Genomic DNA, 19087 nt, shown 5'->3' on the forward strand with positions numbered 1-19087 from the left:
TCTATACCCGCCCGCGCCGTAAGATCATTTGGACGTGTGCTGTGTTCAAGAGATAACAACGATATAAATACTGTTCGTTTTCTCACACAAACCGCTCGTTTCGTGTCTTAGGCCATCAATGTGTACTTACGATGGGGAATTGTTTAATTTGGACGATGGGGAATTGTTTTAATTTGGACTCTGTGCTTGTGTTTTGAGACAGTGACCATCGACCTGCATTATATGACTGACAGACAAGAACGGTTTGACCTAAAAATATCAAAATGGAAACTACTGCGGAAACAAAGACACCTACATCTTGGATGCCCTTGAGCTAAGCTAAAACATACCAAAATTTTATTTCAAAGTGAACTATCCCTTTAAGAGGCACATATTTTCCCCATAGGAAAGAAAAATCACAAATTAGATCTTCTCTCTCAATTGTTTCTTCTAGATAGCATTGAGAACAAATTGAGACTTTTAACACATTTACAGAATTTTCTCTTGAAAAAAAGACACCAGTAATTTCACACCTGTCCTATGGAGTTTTAGATGAGATCTCAAACTGTAGTAGTTTTTAGTAGATTTGCTAAGATATGAAAGTCTCAATATAAAGTATTTCTCATCAAGTTCTTCTGATGCTATCCACATTTGTTTTATAGCGGTATACTACAATTGTACGTCAACAATTGCCTCATTTGTTTCTAAATTAACAGAATTTTAAGAGAAAACCCTGAAACTAAGTCAACAACTGGGACCTTCTGAGTGACTTTTGCACACACACACACGCATTCACACAATTAGATTCTTTAACACAGCCTTGCTTTGCATTGACCTGTACGCATAGAATATTACCAGTGTCTCCTAAGAGAGACATTTAGAAACAAAACACTGACCTCTTCACCTCTCCATAGCCATAGAGTGACCGTCCTGCCCTTACAAAAACACACACGTATACACACACCAGGGGACTGCACTGACCCAGGGTCATCCTTTATACTAGACCTGCCCTCCGCATCAGCACAGTCACTGTTGGCATAGAGATCTCTGACAGCATCATAATAGCTTTATTTAACACACACATACACAGGGGCTTGACAGCTAATCCTAAATGTCTTCTGTCTCTATTAAGACCAAGGCTAAAAGTCACGGCTCTTATATATATGTGTAAGTATTTGTGCTTCCCTTGTGTGTGTGTGTGGATATGACAGGCCTGATGGCTTGATAACGCACTCAACGATGTGTTAAAACGCAGAGCGTCATGCTAAATTAAACATGAAGACTTCTCTAGGAGATCAGCATCTTAAAGCTCTTCTCTGCATGGCAAGGGGAACAATAACGGTGTGATTATGTTTCTGTTGGCGCTGGAGCTGGTTGCAAGTTTGACTACCTCTCTGGCGACGTTAATTGCTGACTAAATGCGTTAAGATTGCAGAATGAGTTTTAAATGCAAGAAAATGAGTCACTTGCCGCACTCTCATTGTTTGAAACGATCCATGGCTTTGTTTAGACAGTTGACTTTCCCACAGCTTTCCCCTTCAAAGAGCCACACACACATTAACACAAACACACACTTACAAACAGACACACACACCTCAGACACTTTCTGTCCCTGACTGGCAGGGTTCTAAGTTCAGAGGTCACCTTTCTATTGAGTCATCAGAAGGGGGAGGTTCTGAGAGGGTGTTGCCGTGGCGATTTAGAGATCTTGATTGACAGGGGGAGGCGTGGCTTTTGTCATGCTCACATATGGCAGCCGAAGTCGCATTATTAGAATGCTAATCTGTGGCACTGTGGGTTAGTCACACCTCACGAACATATAAACACTGATGTTTTGTGAAAACGCTGCATTTGAGAGCGTGTGCAGCTCGCAACATATTCAACAGCTCAATTGACGAGCGAGTGGAGAAAGACTGTTGCGTCCTCCGAGAGATGACTCAATTTCAGTCACTGTTCTCTGTGGGACCACCATGCTTAGAGCATCAGTAATGAAATGCTGAATCTCTAATCCACCGACAAATGTCTCTTTTGTCTGTAAGCCACAACAGTGTCTTTATGAAGTGCTTGGGTGCAATTAGTTATTCATTAATGTGTAAAAATACGTTTAAAAGTCAAGTGTGTTCTATCCCATTTTAATGTTCAGATAAGTTGTGGGTACCCTGCTGAAAATCCAGTATTGCTGGTGACCAGCATAAGGTATGTTTTGAATGCTGGGACCAGTATGGGTTGCTGTTCTGCTGGTTCCCAGAATGGGATGCTGGTTGATTGTTTGCTGGCCCCAACATGAAATGCTGGTTACTGGTTCCCAGAATGGGATGCTGGTTGATGGTTTGCTGGTCCCCTGCATGGGAAGCGGGTGTGCTGGTACACCAGCAAAGGTATATTTGGCATACTGTGACCAGCTTGGAATGCTGCTGTCTGGTGGCTTATCTACTGTACTTCATGCTCCTTACTGCAATGACACCTTTTACTATACACTTTTTGGAATCAGTGACTGACAGCTCCATTTTGCTTGAGAGCAGCATGACTTTTCTAGTCCACCAGCTAAACCAGCACTATACCCACATAAACCAGCCATGACCAGCATGGAATTCATGCTGGTTTATGCTGGATTTTTCAGCAGGGTAGGATTAGGTTCAGGAGTAGGAGTAGGGTTAGCACTATATTTTCGGAGAAGAATGTTGTTCCGGGATCAACAAAATATGTTGATCCAGGAACATGTCTTACTTGGAAAAATCACAGTGACCCGGGCCGTCTGTACAATATCGATGGCTTCTTTTAATGGTGAAACATGTTGTTTTCAGTAAGACCACTTAGTAGAAAGTACCACTTTCCATTGAGAGAGAGAGAGAGATAGAGAAACAGTTTTGTCGTTTTAATGACTAGCCCTGGGGTCAGTTGTTTTTGCTTCCTGTCTCTGTGGGTCAAATTAAACAGAACCGCTGTCGGAACGAGCCCGCACCGTTTTGACACAGCCATAAATCCTGGACATACACATACACACATACTCAAGAGGGACCTGAGCTTCTTGCCACCTCCTGAGTCCCTTTACTCCCAATATTCTCTGAAGTTCTGTCACAATTCAGTTGAACTAAATGAATATCCACCGCACTAGTTTTAACTCCTAACCCCAGTCTGACATCAGAGTTAAAGAGGCTTAATATGTTAACAGTATAATGCCGGGAGGAATCTGAGCAGTGCTTTTCGACTGATTATTGAACCTTGGCTTGGGTCATTCTCATGTGTCTGAATCAGTAGGGTACAGCGCGACATCACAACACTTTTCAGCTCTTATCTTTTGATGAAGGATGGGATAAATGCACTAACCCTCTCCTCCCGTTCCCTCTGGATAAAGAGCTCGGGTAGATTGAGGAACAGCTGAGAATTCCTCACGGCATTTCTTTTCAGCTGACAGATTGAGATAAATGTCTTACACACACACAAAATGTCAATTTCAAGTAAGATAGGGTCTTAAATTAAACTCTTGCCCTCTCATACTCTCACTGGACACAAGTAGCTGACATTAAATACTTTTGGGAAGTTAACCTGGATTTCAGTCCAATGGGGCTCAGCTTCCAACCTGAGCATGAGCTGATGTTGCTCAGAGGAATATTTCTTGCCTTTAGTCCAAGGTTTAATTCTTGGTCGACCAACAATTTAATAAAAAATAAATAAAAGAACATAATATAATATAATCACTGATTTTAAGGGTTAATTTATAGTTAATTTCCGATTATTTTAGGTGGGCTAAAGCCCTTCTAAATACCGTTTAGCAACTATTATGAAAGTTTATTTAATTTAAAACTATTTGAACAGCATTTTGCTTGTTCTTTTATTATTATTATGAAGTAGTCTTTATGACCTTTAAATGGTTGAGAGACTAAATTAAATATTTTTAAAAATGAATTTGTCTCAATGCAGGATAGTTTAAATTTAAATAGTTAACAAAGGTGAACACTAGTTACAGGACACTCAATATACAATATTTTCCCTTATACATTTATTAATTTGAGCCTAAAATCTTGATTTAAAAAAAGTCAATGGACACATATGCCAACTACTCCCATACATACGTACTCTCACACACATTTCTCGTACCGTGCAGTGTGTCAATCAGCAAACACCAAAGGCTCACTGTGTGAGAGTGAGCCAGCGAGAACGAGCCGAGAGGAGGTGAGGATCCAGAAGACAAGGGGGAGGAGGAGGAGTGCAGGGGGCACAGGCGCCCTTGCCAACTTTCTTAGGCATGTGTGTTTGTCTATGTGCGTGTTGCCCTCTCAGTTGGTGTTACCATGCAACTGTTCAAAAACACAGCCCATAATATTTACACAGTTACATTTTTTTCCACTCAGACCTTCGAAGTACGTAGAGAAGGAATGAGAAAGAGACAGTGCGCAAGAGAAGAGAGAGAGAGAGAGAGAGAGACGTATGCAATTAGAGTGTGCTCTATGAATGAATGAATGGATGTATATGTATTTATATGCGTGTGTGTTTGAGGTGAAGGACCCATCTACATATTTTCCACATCTGGTGATGATAAAGGAATTCCAAAATAAACCCAAAAATAAATAAATAAAACAAGTCTGTGATTTATCTATCTATCTATCTATCTATCTATCTATCTATCTATCTATCTATCTATCTATCTATCTATCTATCTATCTATCTATCTATCTATCTATCTATCTATCTATCTATCTAATAGGCTTAATATGTTTCTAGTTTAAAATAAATCTGGTTCATTAATTTCCATTCATTTTAATTCTACTTCCTTACATTGAATTGCAATTCTGCATTCTGTTTGGTTCCTTAATTCTAATTCAATTCAGATTTATCAGCAGAGTGGATCTTACTCATAACGTTATACAGACACAGATAATTTAGCACCTGCTTTTCTTCAGCTAACAGAAAAACCTGAGGAAGGATTCAAGTGGCCCTCTTATGTAACGTCCCACTTTATTATTAAAACTCTCTCTGTCTCTGTCATCCTCTCTCTCTAGTTGAGGCATCAGCAGTGGAGTTTGGTCATGGAGAGCGCCGTTCCATCTGACCGAGGGAACTACACGTGTGTGGTGCAGAACAAATACGGGACAATCAAACACACTTACCAACTCGACGTGCTGGGTATGAACACGCAACACACACATTCAACCTTTAACTTAAACTTAACTTCATCTCTGACTGCCCCCATCTCTTGTCCAATCAGAACGCTCTCCTCACCGGCCCATCCTACAGGCGGGACTCCCGGCCAATCAGACAGTGGTGGTTGGTAGTGACGTGGAGTTTCACTGTAAGGTGTACAGTGATGCTCAGCCACACATCCAGTGGCTCAAACACATCGAGGTGAACGGAAGCCAGTATGGGCCCAATGGCGCCCCCTACGTCAACATCCTCAAGGTACAGTCATCTATACTGGCACATCAGAAGAATTCATGAATGAAGCACTTTTAAGAGAATGATCTTTTGTAGTGTGTAGGACACAACGATTTAATTATGAAAACATTGTTAGCTTGTGCTTGTTAGAATAGAACATTGTTGAAGGAATTTTTTTTTTTTTTTAAATGTGTCCAAGTGCCGCTTAAATTAAACCACATATTAAGTCTCATGTGAGCTCTGAGTGACTCTAAGAGCACCTCCCTCCAACTCCTAATCCCACCCATGTTAGCATCTCACTATAGGCTCTGCAACTGGAGAATTAGGGGGCTCTCGCTCTCTTTTTCCTCTCAGAGGAGTGAGAGAGGAGGCAGACATCTGTTTTGGGCTAAGCTAACCGCCGCGGTGGCGTCGCGCAGGGAGACAGCCATTAGCTGTGCTGCCCCACTCTCTCTTCAGAGAAGGAGGGAGGGAACGAGGGAAGAGGCTCCCGAAAAAGCCATGGAAAAAATGAGTGTGGGAAGCGAGGGAAGGGCCGAGTCAGCAGGCAGAGGAGGGGAGTGCGTCGGCTGGCCAGACCGCCACGCTATTTTAGACTCCCACATAATTGAAACAGTATTTTACTGGGAGCCGCGCGGCGGCTTTGCCCTTCCCCGCAGTCTCATCTGCGCACCCTCTAAAGCCTTCCCCAGCCCTCCCAGATTGAGAGTGCTGAGCGACAGATCATGTGTGGCGCAACGCCTACGATCAAGGGAAAGAACGGAAACAGAGAATAAAGCAAATGAAGCATCTGAAAGAAATACAGAAACCGATATGTGTGGACTAAGGGGCTAAAGACAATATTTGAGCGTTTAATTATAACATACAGAGACGTCAGTTGCCTAGCAGTTAGCGTGTTGAGCTGTGGCGCCAGTGCAGGTGAAACGAGTTTGAATCCAGCTCGCAACATTTCCTGAGCTTGTTCCAGAATTGAATTCCAGTTCGCAATTCGCAAACAGAAAGTGTAATTGAAATTTGAATTGAACTTCAAGTCAAAGAAATGTAATATAATTCAAAATGATTTTTATGCTTTTAACAAGAAAAGAAAAAACCTTATTTTAAAATTAAAAAATGTAAATAAAAATGTTTCCTGCAGTATATGTTCAAATTACAATTCAACTTCAATTCATTTAAATGATATGCTCTTTAAAATAAAGGTTCTTTACTGGTATCGATGGTTCCATTAAGAACCTTTAACATCAATGGAACCTTTCCTTTACAAACAATGTGGAAAAAGTTGTTTAGATTATTAAAATGTAGGGAAAAAATGGTTCTTTTAAATACTGTTCACTGAAAGGTTCTTTAGGGAACCACAAATAGTTCTTCTATACCACTGCTGTGAAAAAAACCTTTTAGAACCTTTATTTTTTGACAGTTTAAACTGGATTGTGGGTGGTTGGTGAATAAGATGCAAGTTTTTGTACTGAAAATAACAAGTGGCGTAACTGTTTAGTGAATTTGAAAGTGTATCTGTATCTTAAAGAAGTGCTACAACAAGCTGCTTGAGCATTTGAAATCATTAAGTGTGTGTTCATGTGTGAACGTGCTCGCCTCTGACTAAGTGTGTGTGTCTCTCTGCAGAGTTTTGTCAGTAAGGTAAAAGAGGCCCACGATACGCTGACTCTGTATAATGTGTCAGAGAAAGATGCAGGCCAGTACTGGTGCAGAGCCCACAACTTTTTAGGCATTTCAGAGAATACGTTCTGGCTCACAGTGTCCCAGCCAGGTAAATCTCTCTCCAAACAGCCGCTGTCAGTCAAAGACCTTGGTGGCGTAGAGTCAAACTCCCCTAATCTCTCTCTATTTCTCACTGCTCTTCTCGCCCCTTTCTCACACAATAAATAAGGTGACCTGATTCAAGGACTTGTTATGTAAGGCGAGTGTATGTCTGCTTCATTTAAATGCTCGCTTCTTCTTCTTCCTCCCCAATCAATGCAACAAGGGCATGTTGAATAGGAGCAGAGACTGTGCCACATCACATTCTTATTGATTTCCTACACACTGCTCTCTTGAGAATTGGAACACACACTTCTACATAAATAGGTGTCAGTTTTATCTAGTGAGAGGTTAAATTAAGCTTAAAGCTGGTAATATTCTTCCTGGCTCTTTTTATGTTTTCTTTGCACCTCAAACACGTTATGGATGACAGCAAAGTGACCCGCTGCTGCTGATGGGGCGTTACATTTTCCGCCAGGGTTTGGGGTTTTACTTTGCTTCTAGGTCATCTCATAAGCGGTACTGTGGGATCTCTGGGTTACTGGTGATGGGTTAACTGATCTTCCTCCCGGTGCTGGGTGCTGGTCCTTTCTCAAGGGTTGTGCTCTAAGCATCTGAGTTTCTCTCTCTCCGTCTCTCCTTACTTTTCCAGACTGCGGGAATAAATACTACGGATAAAGAGCTGGAGATTCTCTACCTGACCAATGTGTCTTTTGAGGATGCGGGGCAATACACTTGTCTGGCAGGGAACTCGATTGGCTATAACCATCACTCTGCTTGGCTTACAGTGTTACCAGGTATTCTAGTCTCACTCTCTGGGGTTTCTTTTCACTCCTTTCTTCCCAAGTCTCTATACTTCCCGTTTTCCCTATTGTCCTTGCATGTTTTATTCATAGTTTTGCAGTTAAAATGTTTTTGAAATGTTTTCAGTGATATTCTCTATGGACCCTAATCACGGCAGCCTAGTTTTTAATCATGTCAAATTAAATATGGCAACTAGACTAAAGTGCTCTGAAGAACAACCTGGTAGTTTGTAATTGTTTTTAGATTTAAACATGACATATGCAGGGGAAAAAACGACGGATGATGGGTTTTTCTCATGGACTGTTTCCACTCGATAACACATGCGCTCATGATGGAAGTGCTTGTCGTGTTTACTGGAGTATTTACTGATGGCACACAGTCCTTGTATCTGGGAGGCCCGATTCATTAATTCTCATCCTGTTATCCAGTTCTCCGTTCTGCTGCTGTAATTAAAATCGCTCGTCTCGTGCAGAGCCACCGAACTCTATCTGTGGGGCTCATCACACAAGTGCCAAATAAGCCTCCCAGAGAGAGGGGCATTATGGGATGTTTGTACCTGAATGGGGGCGCGATAGCATGTTAATTAGTTTGTAAGGTTGCTGTAAATTAACTGCAAGCCTTCTGCTTTATAACTTCAAACAAACAAACAAATTAATGATTGACTTAAGATGATCTCTAATCTAACCATTAGTAGGGCTTGTTTCTTAAATTACTGTTAGTTTTTCAATTAAAGTCTTGAGACTGTAGTTAGTGGCCAATTTATTTTTGGTTTCGTGTTTTATTCAAGTTGATTATGTGTATTAGAAATAAACAGGGTCCAAAATGAACACAGGTGGATGAATTTACCGGCCATAAATATTTCTATTTAGCCTTCAGCTGTTCACATTATGATTTTGTTCCTCTGATTTTGTACTCCACATATGTGTCACCACATTTAGCTCTAGAAAAAAGGCATCCTAGATAAACCTCTGATGGCAAATTTTCCACTGAGGAAATGTTGGTATGTTTGAATCTTTGAATATTTTGCATTGCTTACATCAGTGAGGGTCAGACTACCATCATTTAATGTTGCAGTCCCTAATAAAACTTCAATTATTTTCTTATCAAAGCAAAACTCTACAAGTTTGCATTTGGCATGGGATAAGTGCTCATTTTGGACACTAATGAAAGACAACACTAATAGAAAAGAGGGCCATTTTAATACCTCTCAATCAGAAAAGGCTGTCAAAAATCGCATACTCTCTCAGTAGGTACTTATTTTGAATAAGTACTTACTTTGCAACCATTCAAATTAAAGTAGGGTAGAGTGGGGGAAAACGCCCCCCTTAAGGAAAATGTGACATTACAGTGAAACAAAACATAAATGTGACTAGAATTGCCATCCCGGTTTTGAGTGACTATGGCAGGAGTTATTCACCAAATATTAAAATTGCTCAGCCTTCATAATTAATTAGCATTTTGACTGAAAATATTTTTGTACAAAGGGGGCGTTTTGCCCCAGCGGTGGGGTAAAATGCCCCCCAAGGTGGGGTAAAATGCCCCCTTTCTTACAAACCAGTTTGCTTCATAGATCAACAGCAAAATTAACAGAAAATAGTTTTTAATCTCTAAAAGTAAAAGGCAAGTAATGTATAAACATATATATATATTAATATTTATTTCAGCAATGTCCAAAATAGCCAAATTTAACTACCTTCCAACAGTGAGCTAACTTTGCTAGCAAGCTAGCTAGTTAATGTTCACTTGAGGTAATTTTTTTATGTTTTGTTCAAATATTTAGATTTTACCACCTAGTTATACTGCATTAAGTGTAAAACAAAGGATTTGATAGACAGAAATATTTTATTATAGTAATTATGATAGAGAGAAACTATGCTCCCAGGGGGGCGTTTTACCCCTCAGCATAGGGGGCGTTTTACCCCACAAGCTATGACTTTTTAAAAAAAAGTTTTATTTTTTTAATATAATTATATTCCTTATAAATAACATATGATCTCAAACTACAGACTTCACTATTCATCTATCATACATCACTGCGATATCCTGCAGAACAATATTCTCTTAAACACTTGTTTACTAATATCTGAAAATTATAGCATTTACCATGTAATCCTCTTCTCTTCAAATATGTCGCTGGTGTCAGCTTCTCCATAGAGATTTGTATATCCCCGTTATCAACGTAGTGCATAGCAACAGTAAAAATGTATATTGACTACTTTTAGTGGTTATTTTGGGAAAAACAGGTGGGGGGCGTTTTACCCCAGGGGGGCGTTTTCCCCCACTCTACCCTACATTATATAGAGTGAATGAATATGTGTCCATATGTACTACATCCATCATGATGTCATTGTCATGTGACCTACAGCGTCAGTCGCTTCACTACAATTCACAACAGTAGTTTAACCTTAAAGTCAACACATTGGTACATTTGTCTCATAATGTCATCACGCACGTCTAAACTGTGCTCTTGTGCTCTGTGTCAGCGGTGGAGATGGAGAGAGAGGATGACTACGCGGACATTCTCATCTACGTGACGGGCTGCGTGCTCTTCATCCTCACCATGGTCATCATTATCCTCTGCCGTATGCGGATGAACACGCAGAAGACGCTCCCCACGCCGCCCGTTCAAAAACTGTCCAAATTCCCCCTCAAGAGACAGGTAACAGAAAGTAGATACAAGATTTGATCAGCCCATTTATCTTCCTTTCTCTTTATCTCCTCTCTGAATTGCCTTGAATGCATCTTTTTCACCCTTTTGTAATGTGTAGTGTTTGGGCTATTTGTGTGTATGAAGACGTACTGTGGATGTCATAGATGCAATGTGGCAGTGGAATATTAATGCTCTCCCGGTGACTGCCAGTGTTTAGATCATGGTGAAACTCGCTCTCTCCCAGTTGTGTTAAACAGTTTAAATCGCAGCAGCTGCAGCTGAAACACCGTCTCTCTAATCTCTGTCACTCTCTCGATCTCTTCTTCTTTTTCCCTCAAGTTATTTCCAGCAATCAAAGCCTGACAATGTCACGCTGGAATCAAGCTACATAATCATGTTGCAGTGTTTTTTTTCTTCCTTTTCTTCAAATAGTGTCTGTGTAGGAGTGTGTTTTGAGCTAGTTCTGATTTTAGAAAATATTGAGATATCATTGTCAGACAGTTTGGTTGCTGACATACTTTCTCAGTGTTTCATGAAAGTCTACATAGATTTGCATTTCCTAAAGGAAATCGCAGTGCTTGCAAGGAACTGTCCTCCGGTTACAAGCAAACTGACGCAACTGTCGTTCTCATGACATTCATCACACATTAATTCTTATGCAAAGTCAGTTATGGATGGCTAAAGAGATGCAGATCGATGCAAGAAAGAAGACCAATCACAATTCGATATGCACATTTTTATTATGATGATGCCATGGCTGCTTTTGAATGTTTAACTTTATCTCTGTGCATCAACTTGCATTGAAAGAAAGAGGGGCAGATGAGGTAGTGGCACCCTTTCAGCGAATCTTCAGATTATTCCTGTGTGTTCGTGGCAGCAGGGAAATGTTGCTTCACACACACTTCTGTGGTCCATTACATGGAGATCTGACAGCTACAAACCTTTCTCTCTCAGGACCAGTCCTCTGAGGAACAGACACCATGTTTCTGTCTTCAGCACAACACTTGAGTTGATGATTTTCTTAAAATAGACATCTTGATTCTTCCTCTCTCTCTCTCTCTCTTTCTCGCTCTTACACTCGCTTTCTTCTTCACTTTCAGAGACAATAACATGCTGTTTTTATTCTTTACCCAAGCAGGTGTCCTTGGAGTCGAACTCTTCCATGAATTCAAACACCCCATTGGTCCGGATCGCCCGCCTGTCATCCAGCGATGGGCCGATGCTGCCCAATGTTTCTGAGCTTGAACTGCCCTCTGACCCCAAGTGGGAATTTCCACGTACAAAGTAAGTTAAAAGCTGAAGTGGTCATCAAATGACCATTATCATCAGACTAATTCTACAGCAAATAGTTAGTTCCTTGCTCACTGTAAATGATGATTTTGTAGCAGACTGACGCTGGGAAAACCGTTGGGAGAGGGCTGCTTTGGACAGGTTGTGATGGCTGAAGCCATTGGGATTGACAAAGAGAAACCCAACAAACCTCTCACTGTTGCTGTCAAGATGCTCAAAGGTTAGTGTGCTCAGATGCTGTAATTTATGTTTTATGTATAACATAATCAATAAGTTGACTTGAATTATGGTTGAATGTCCCAAAACATCATTCCAAGGTCACATTTACTTTCCGAATCTTAATTCCTGTAATGCAAAAAAAATAAAAAAAATCTTATCATAATGGTCCAAATTTTTTTTTTCAATTTCAGCAAATCTCATTACTCTAACATTGTAGTTGTGTTTAACTGCCATTAATAATATTTGCACTGCTATTCAAAAGTTTGGGGTCGGTAAGATTTTAAAGAAATTAATACTTTTGTTCAGCAAGGATGCATTAAATTTATCAAAGGTGACAGTAAAGACGTTTATAATATTTACAAAAGATTTCTATTTATGATTTTATGTTTGTAAGTATAATTGCTGTTCTAGTTAGAACTTTCTATTCATCAAAGAATCCTGAAAAAATGCATCACAGTTTCTACAAAAATATTAAGCAGCACATCTTTTTTCAACATTTATAATAATAAGAATTGTTTCTTGAGCAGCAAATCGGCATATTATAATGATTTCTGAAGGATCATGTGGTACTGAAGACTGGAGGAATGATGCTGAAAATTCATTTTTAAAATAAATTTTAAATTATAATAATTTTTCACAATATTTCTGTTTGTAACTGTTTTCTTAGATGATGGCACAGATAAGGACCTGTCGGACCTTGTGTCTGAAATGGAGATGATGAAGATGATTGGAAAACACAAGAACATCATCAACTTGCTGGGAGCGTGCACACAAGATGGTCAGTGCACGCACACACATAAGATCACAGCTTTGATGTTCGGCTTTGATTTTCTCTGACTGAATTGTTTCTGACTGTGTTCATACAGGTCCTTTGTATGTGCTGGTGGAATATGCCTCTAAAGGGAATCTTAGGGAATATTTGCGGGCAAGAAGGCCTCCTGGGATGGACTACTCATTTGACACCTGTAAGATCCCAAACGAAACTCTGACATTTAAAGACCTGGTGTCCTGCGCCTATCAGGTCGCCAGGGGTATGGAGTACCTGGCCTCAAAGAAGGTAACACATCGACTTATCTTAGTTTGTAAACTTATTTGAATAGAAATAATTTAAGAGGCTTGTAATGTTTATAAAGTTTATAAATGCTGCCAGATATTATTTTCCTAGTGTGTATTTATCAGACTTGTGCATAAAGGATGGCCCTCTTTCTGTTTGTGTTGCCAGTGTATCCATAGGGACCTCGCAGCCCGGAATGTTCTGGTTACCGAGGACAACGTGATGAAGATTGCAGACTTCGGCCTGGCTAGAGACGTGCACAACATTGACTACTACAAGAAGACCACCAACGTAAGTCGACACTGATTATCAATCTCAGAATGCTTGAAGGATAGGGCTCTTGGGTGGCATTGGATTGAAGCACAGAGATGTGGTTGGGCACTCTGTATTTAGAAACGTCAAGCCTGTAGAAGTCGAATGAGTGTGTGCAAGTTCAGGAACTTTTGAAGGTGCATTTATAAGCAGCTTGTCATAAATCAATTAACTGTTGAATGAGGTCTGGAGTTGGTACTAAGAATGTGTGGGTACTGGCGAGGACTGGACGGTATTGAACACATTGCGGTTTACCTGGCCCACTATGCATTGTAAAATGCAGTATTGGGGTGTAACTAACTAAAAAGTTTCAGTAGCATGGCATTAGCTTAGCTATGGTAAAACACTTGAGCTGCATCCGAAATCGCATGCTGTATAGTACGTTCTACGTCTGCCTTGAAACTTACTTCACGACCGTTAAACAAGTACATTCTGTATTATGAATATGTATGATGAATTAAATTCAGCCGTACTACGTCTGCAATGTTGTCATTGTCATGCGACCTACGCGTCAGTTGCGTTGCTTCACTGCCATTCACAAATCCTCTCCTGTGGCCTCATGGGATAGTAAAGTGTCCATCGGATGCACACTTTAGAATCTCGCCGCAAGTAGTAGGTTATCAGTTTTTGCATAATGTTTTATGAATACTATGAATTCAGATATAGTACTCTGCTCACATAGGCTACTGTTTTTCGCCCACTATATAGTATGTAAGTAGTTAAAATACCTTAAATAAATTTATAGTAGCTTGTAGCAAGATCAAACAAGGTTCCTAAAACTGGCAGAATAGATGGAACTGTTAGGTGTTGTGATGGCGGGTTTTAGTGGGGCGGGTTTGGTGAAGTCTTGGATATTCGATGGGACAGTTGGAGATTAGAGCACATTGGGGAGAGGGAAGATGTTGATGTGAACTGCTGAAGTGTATTTATTAGATAGGACAGTAGGAGATTAAGCTGCAGGCCTGTTGATGTTCGATGGGCGTCTGTATGTCTTGCTGGGTCAGCACCGCTGTTGTTCTGACTGATCTGTGTCCTTTCAGGGTCGTCTCCCCGTCAAATGGATGGCACCAGAAGCACTGTTCGACCGTGTCTACACGCACCAGAGTGATGTGTGAGTTTACATTGCCATGCATGCCTCTTCTTTTTTTCCTCTCCATCACTTCATGCCATCTGTTCATAAAGTTCATCAAGCGGTAAAGGAATGCAAGGGAACACCATAACCCTGCAACAACAGCATCAAAGCCATCCGATAGAGTGTGCCAGTGTTTCTTGCACCGGAATTCACCGGAACTGGAGACATGATTTTTTTTTTTTTTTATGTTATTACAGTACGTTATTACATATTCCTATTCAAAAGGAGTTATTTTAATGAATCCATCAAAAAGATTCACTAACTCGCAAGTAATCAGTTTGAAGCAGCTAATGATTGTAATGATCCATTTAATCATTCAATTCATCAGAGCGGTTACTGAATTAATAACTTACTGACTGAGGGTCCATTTACACAACACCGTTTTCAACTAAAAACTGAAAACAATTTATGCATTTCGGGCGTTCATTTACACGACAACAGCGTTTTTGGGGGCCTTAAAAATGCTAACTTTTGAAAATGGGTTTCAAAGTGCAAGTTTTTGAAAACGATACCGTTATCATCACTGTGTAAACTACAAAAACATGTATTTTTGAAACCGGTGACATCATGTGCACGCGTATTATGTGTTCAGTCTAAAGGCACGTAGTGTTTCTTTACAAAGTTACATCGGCAGCTACTGGCCTAGCATTCATAATTCAACATTTTTAATCGTTCTTACAGATCTGCATGAACGGGAATTATGAAGTCTGTACACGAATAGCGCGAAGGAAAACGTTTTTAGTACATTGTTGTCGTGTAAACGTACATTGAATGGCAAGGATTCTCAGATGAATATAAAGACATTAATAATGTTGCAAAAGGTTTCTATTTCAAATAAACTAACAATTTTGATCAATTTAAGGCATTTTCCTGAATAAAATAATTAATTTCTTTTTTTTTCTTTCTTTTTTTTTAAGATAAAAATCATACTGACCCAAAACTTTTGAGTGGTTTTGCATGAGTGTATGTTAGCAGACTAGAGTGTGTACTTGTGCAGCAGGTTTTGATTAGTATGTTAGTATATTGCACACTGTTTCTCAGTAGACCGAACACACATTCATCACACTCAGACTGGTACATAGAACTGCACTTTCCCAATATGTCTAAATACACTTTAATCACAGCTGGCCTGAGACAGCAATAGTAAAATAATATCATCTCCCCTCTGCCTATAGGCTCTACTTATGCTATGATATATGAGCAGTGAGCCTTTCATTCACTGCGTGTGTGTGTGTGTGTGTGTGTGTGTGTGTGTGTGTGTAAGAGAGAGCACCACGCTGATGGGCGTAAATGAGATTTGACTGTGACATAAAGCTAATGAACGGATAGTGATATAATGACGAGCCAATTATTCAGCCCCCATAAGGCTTCTAACTGACTGTGTGTTGTATGTGTGTATGTATTTGGCCGAGTAGCATTAGCTGGCTCATAGCTCCTGTTGTCTCTTAGCGTGGCTAATTTGATTAGCACTGCTCAGTGGTGGCGTGGGAGGAATGGGGCCAAAACAAAAGAGCCCTGAGTTAACAGAGCAGCTTGTGATAACACACACCCACATACACATATGCGCGTGCACACACACTCGCTCTAGTTTAATAGACTCGCGTCTCATATCACAGACATACATTATAAGCCTCAGTGAGAACCAGCAAAACTCCTCTCTCACATCTGCCAAGTATCTACACCCCAAAGAGAGACAGACAGATAGAGATAGTGAGAGTATTGTTACGCCACTATTTCAAGCACAGCCAGCATAATAGTGGCCTAACAAGTGTTTCGACATTTTTTCTCACTGAATTGTATTATATTTTGTACTTTAATGTAAATGTATGATTTTTTCCTCCCAAATTTGCTCTGAACTGTGACCTCTCTTGCATCCCAGGTGGTCTTATGGGGTTTTATTATGGGAGATTTTCACACTGGGCGGCTCACCGTACCCAGGTATCCCAGTGGAGGAGCTCTTTAAACTGCTGAAGGAGGGACATCGAATGGACAAACCTGCCAACTGCACTCATGAACTGTACGATTACGATTTATTTTCATTTTAATCTAGAAAAACTCTTAAAACCTTCTTATTCATCTCTTAAAATAATGTTGATGAGTCTATAATGGCATATGACAACCATGAACGCATAGAGCTGTATAATCTAAAGGCCCATTTACAACAAGGACGATAACAATAAAGATAGTTTTAAAGTCATTCTAAATGCGAAAGAATAGTAGAGTCCACACCACAACTATAATGATAATGACACAGAGGAATGATATTGTTGGATTTTTTTGTCAAAACATTGACAGCCAATCAAAATCCATCCTGCTTTAAACAGCTCGTCCTACGTTATCGTGCGTTGGTGTGGACACCTATATAGATATCGTTTTAGTTCTCTTTATAGTTATCGTTCCTGGTGTGAATCTCGTAATTTCATTGTTATATCTTGTGTATTATTTACTGATACTCTTGTAATGGTTCAGATTCGATTCAATTGAAGTATTTGACTTATATAGACCAATTCCAAGGGGGTGAATATTTGCAGGCCATGTCGTAAATACCGTCATTTCTAGATGACAACCCAGAAGTTCTACTCAAAATTCAAAATTATATTGTTTCAGTGCCAACACTGTTGATGCCAACATTAATCGGTTTAAATTGATTAATCAATAGACAAAACCACAATACAACAAACAGTAACAACAACAGTTGTTATGCAAATGCATTTTTTGCAGGAGCTTAGTTAATTCTAGCTACGTTAAACTGTATTAAACGTTTAGATTATTATTTCATTATTATGACATTAACAGTCAATTAAAGGAATTATTAAATAGAAACATTACAAGATAAATGCTTAACTTCATTTTACTGCTGAAGCCGCAGCCATTTTGGGTGTTTCCGCATGACGTTGCTGCAGTCAGGTGGTGCAAGTCTGAGCTCTCAGAAAATGATACGTTATAATTACTATTCCTACGAGATCGCAAGTGCTCTGTAATTCTGACAAGGTGTGGATGCACCAATTGTCCATCAATCAAGTTCATTTCTGGCACTGATCAGTAAATGCATATATTGTTTTGTGCAGGTACATGATTATGCGGGAGTGTTGGCACGCCGTTCCTTCACAAAGACCCACGTTCAGACAGCTGGTGGAGGATCACGACAGGGTTCTTTCCATGACCTCCACTGACGTAAGAGCTCTCGTGCATCAAACCAAACACCTTAACTCTTAACACCTAACTGTTAAAGCCAATTCTGACGTGTGTGTGTGTTTGTGTGCATTCGATGGTTTAGGAGTATCTGGACCTGTCGGTACCGTTCGAGCAGTACTCGCCTACCTGTCCGGACTCCAACAGCACCTGTTCTTCCGGCGACGACTCCGTGTTCGCTCACGACTCCTTACCTGACGAGCCCTGCCTCCCTAAACATCACCACCACAGCAATGGGGTCATAAGAACATAAGGAATGGTGGTTTGTGGGGATCTTTCGGTTTGCTGCACTGGACCAGCATGTAGCGGCAGTGCAGACGGGGTTCCTGGCACAGTGTGGATCTCATGAAATGCTCAACGAGAAGCTTCAGACTTCCAACTGGTCACAGGTCTGAAGGACAGATTACGCCCCTGTCCTTCAGCTCCTCCTTTTCTTCCAAATCATTATTCAGCTTTTTGTCTTCGAAAAGAGAATTCCTATTTTTGTATTCGGCCAGTTTCGTTTTTCCTTTGCGCGACGCAGTCAGAAGGGTCAAACCATTCCGTGCCTACCAAAAAACAAACAGACTGACAAATTGCTGGACAGGAAACAAAAAGAACGGATCAACACTGTGTAACAGCACAGTTCTGAAGCGGCAGACAGAGTCGTCCTGTCACGCGTGGACAGGAAGGGTTTTTTACAGCAATATCTGACTGGAGTGAGAATCAAACCCATGGCCAGTCTCTCCTCTCCACTCCTCACAAAGAACGTTTTTCATCCTTTTTTAATGAGAAAAGAGAGAAAGGTCTCCTAGATGTGAGAATTAATTAGATGATATATAACTGTGTGCTTTGTATGTATCTTAAAGTTTTTATTGTAAATATATAGATATAAATATGTATCATATTGCAGTCAGTAGCAGTGTACTTAAAAAAAAAAAAGATGAAAAAAAAGAAAAGAAATAATGAGATTTTAAAAGAGCAAGTGAGCATACACTGTTGAGATCCTGTAAACATTTAATCTAAAAAAAAAAGCAAAACAAAAGATTTATTTGAATTAACATGTATATTTGTAAAGCTATTTATAGACATAAGGTTTTTAAGGGGGTCTAAAAATATAGTCGGGTTTTGGTACTGTAAACAAAGGGTTTTTCTTTTAAATTTTGTAAGTTATTTACCACAGAAGTGCAAGATTTATTTTTGCTTCTTTTTTTTTTCCTTCCATTTCTTAGTTTACATTGACAAGAATGTATGAGAAACTAATTGGTGATATCAGCAGAGTAAGAGGATGAAATTATGAATTCTAAAGCAAGAAATAAGTATACCAGAAGTTGCTTTGCCCGTATCT

At 39.9% G+C, this 19087-nt stretch overlaps 1 protein-coding gene across 3 annotated transcripts in view; it reads left to right on the forward strand.

The window, feature by feature from the left end:
- Window positions 1-18698, forward strand: part of fgfr3 (fibroblast growth factor receptor 3) — a 40675-nt gene extending 21977 nt beyond the window's left edge. For 2 of the 3 annotated variants that reach the window (XM_084390784.1, XM_084390786.1), the window contains exons 6-18: window positions 4980-5103; window positions 5186-5376; window positions 7760-7904; window positions 10395-10570; window positions 11697-11845; window positions 11947-12071; window positions 12738-12848; window positions 12937-13127; window positions 13293-13415; window positions 14477-14547; window positions 16448-16585; window positions 17637-17742; window positions 17846-18698. In XM_084390784.1, coding sequence (XP_084246910.1) covers window positions 4980-5103; window positions 5186-5376; window positions 7760-7904; window positions 10395-10570; window positions 11697-11845; window positions 11947-12071; window positions 12738-12848; window positions 12937-13127; window positions 13293-13415; window positions 14477-14547; window positions 16448-16585; window positions 17637-17742; window positions 17846-18013 — 1818 coding nt within the window. In that variant the 3' untranslated portion in view covers window positions 18014-18698. The remainder of the gene's footprint in view (window positions 1-4979; window positions 5104-5185; window positions 5377-7759; window positions 7905-10394; window positions 10571-11696; window positions 11846-11946; window positions 12072-12737; window positions 12849-12936; window positions 13128-13292; window positions 13416-14476; window positions 14548-16447; window positions 16586-17636; window positions 17743-17845) is intronic. The other variant, XM_084390785.1, reaches the window with a different exon arrangement.
- Window positions 18699-19087: the final 389 nt, after the last annotated feature.

This window comes from Rutilus rutilus (assembly GCF_951802725.1).
Source record: "Rutilus rutilus genome assembly, chromosome: 20".
NCBI classification, from domain to species: domain Eukaryota; kingdom Metazoa; phylum Chordata; class Actinopteri; order Cypriniformes; family Leuciscidae; genus Rutilus; species Rutilus rutilus.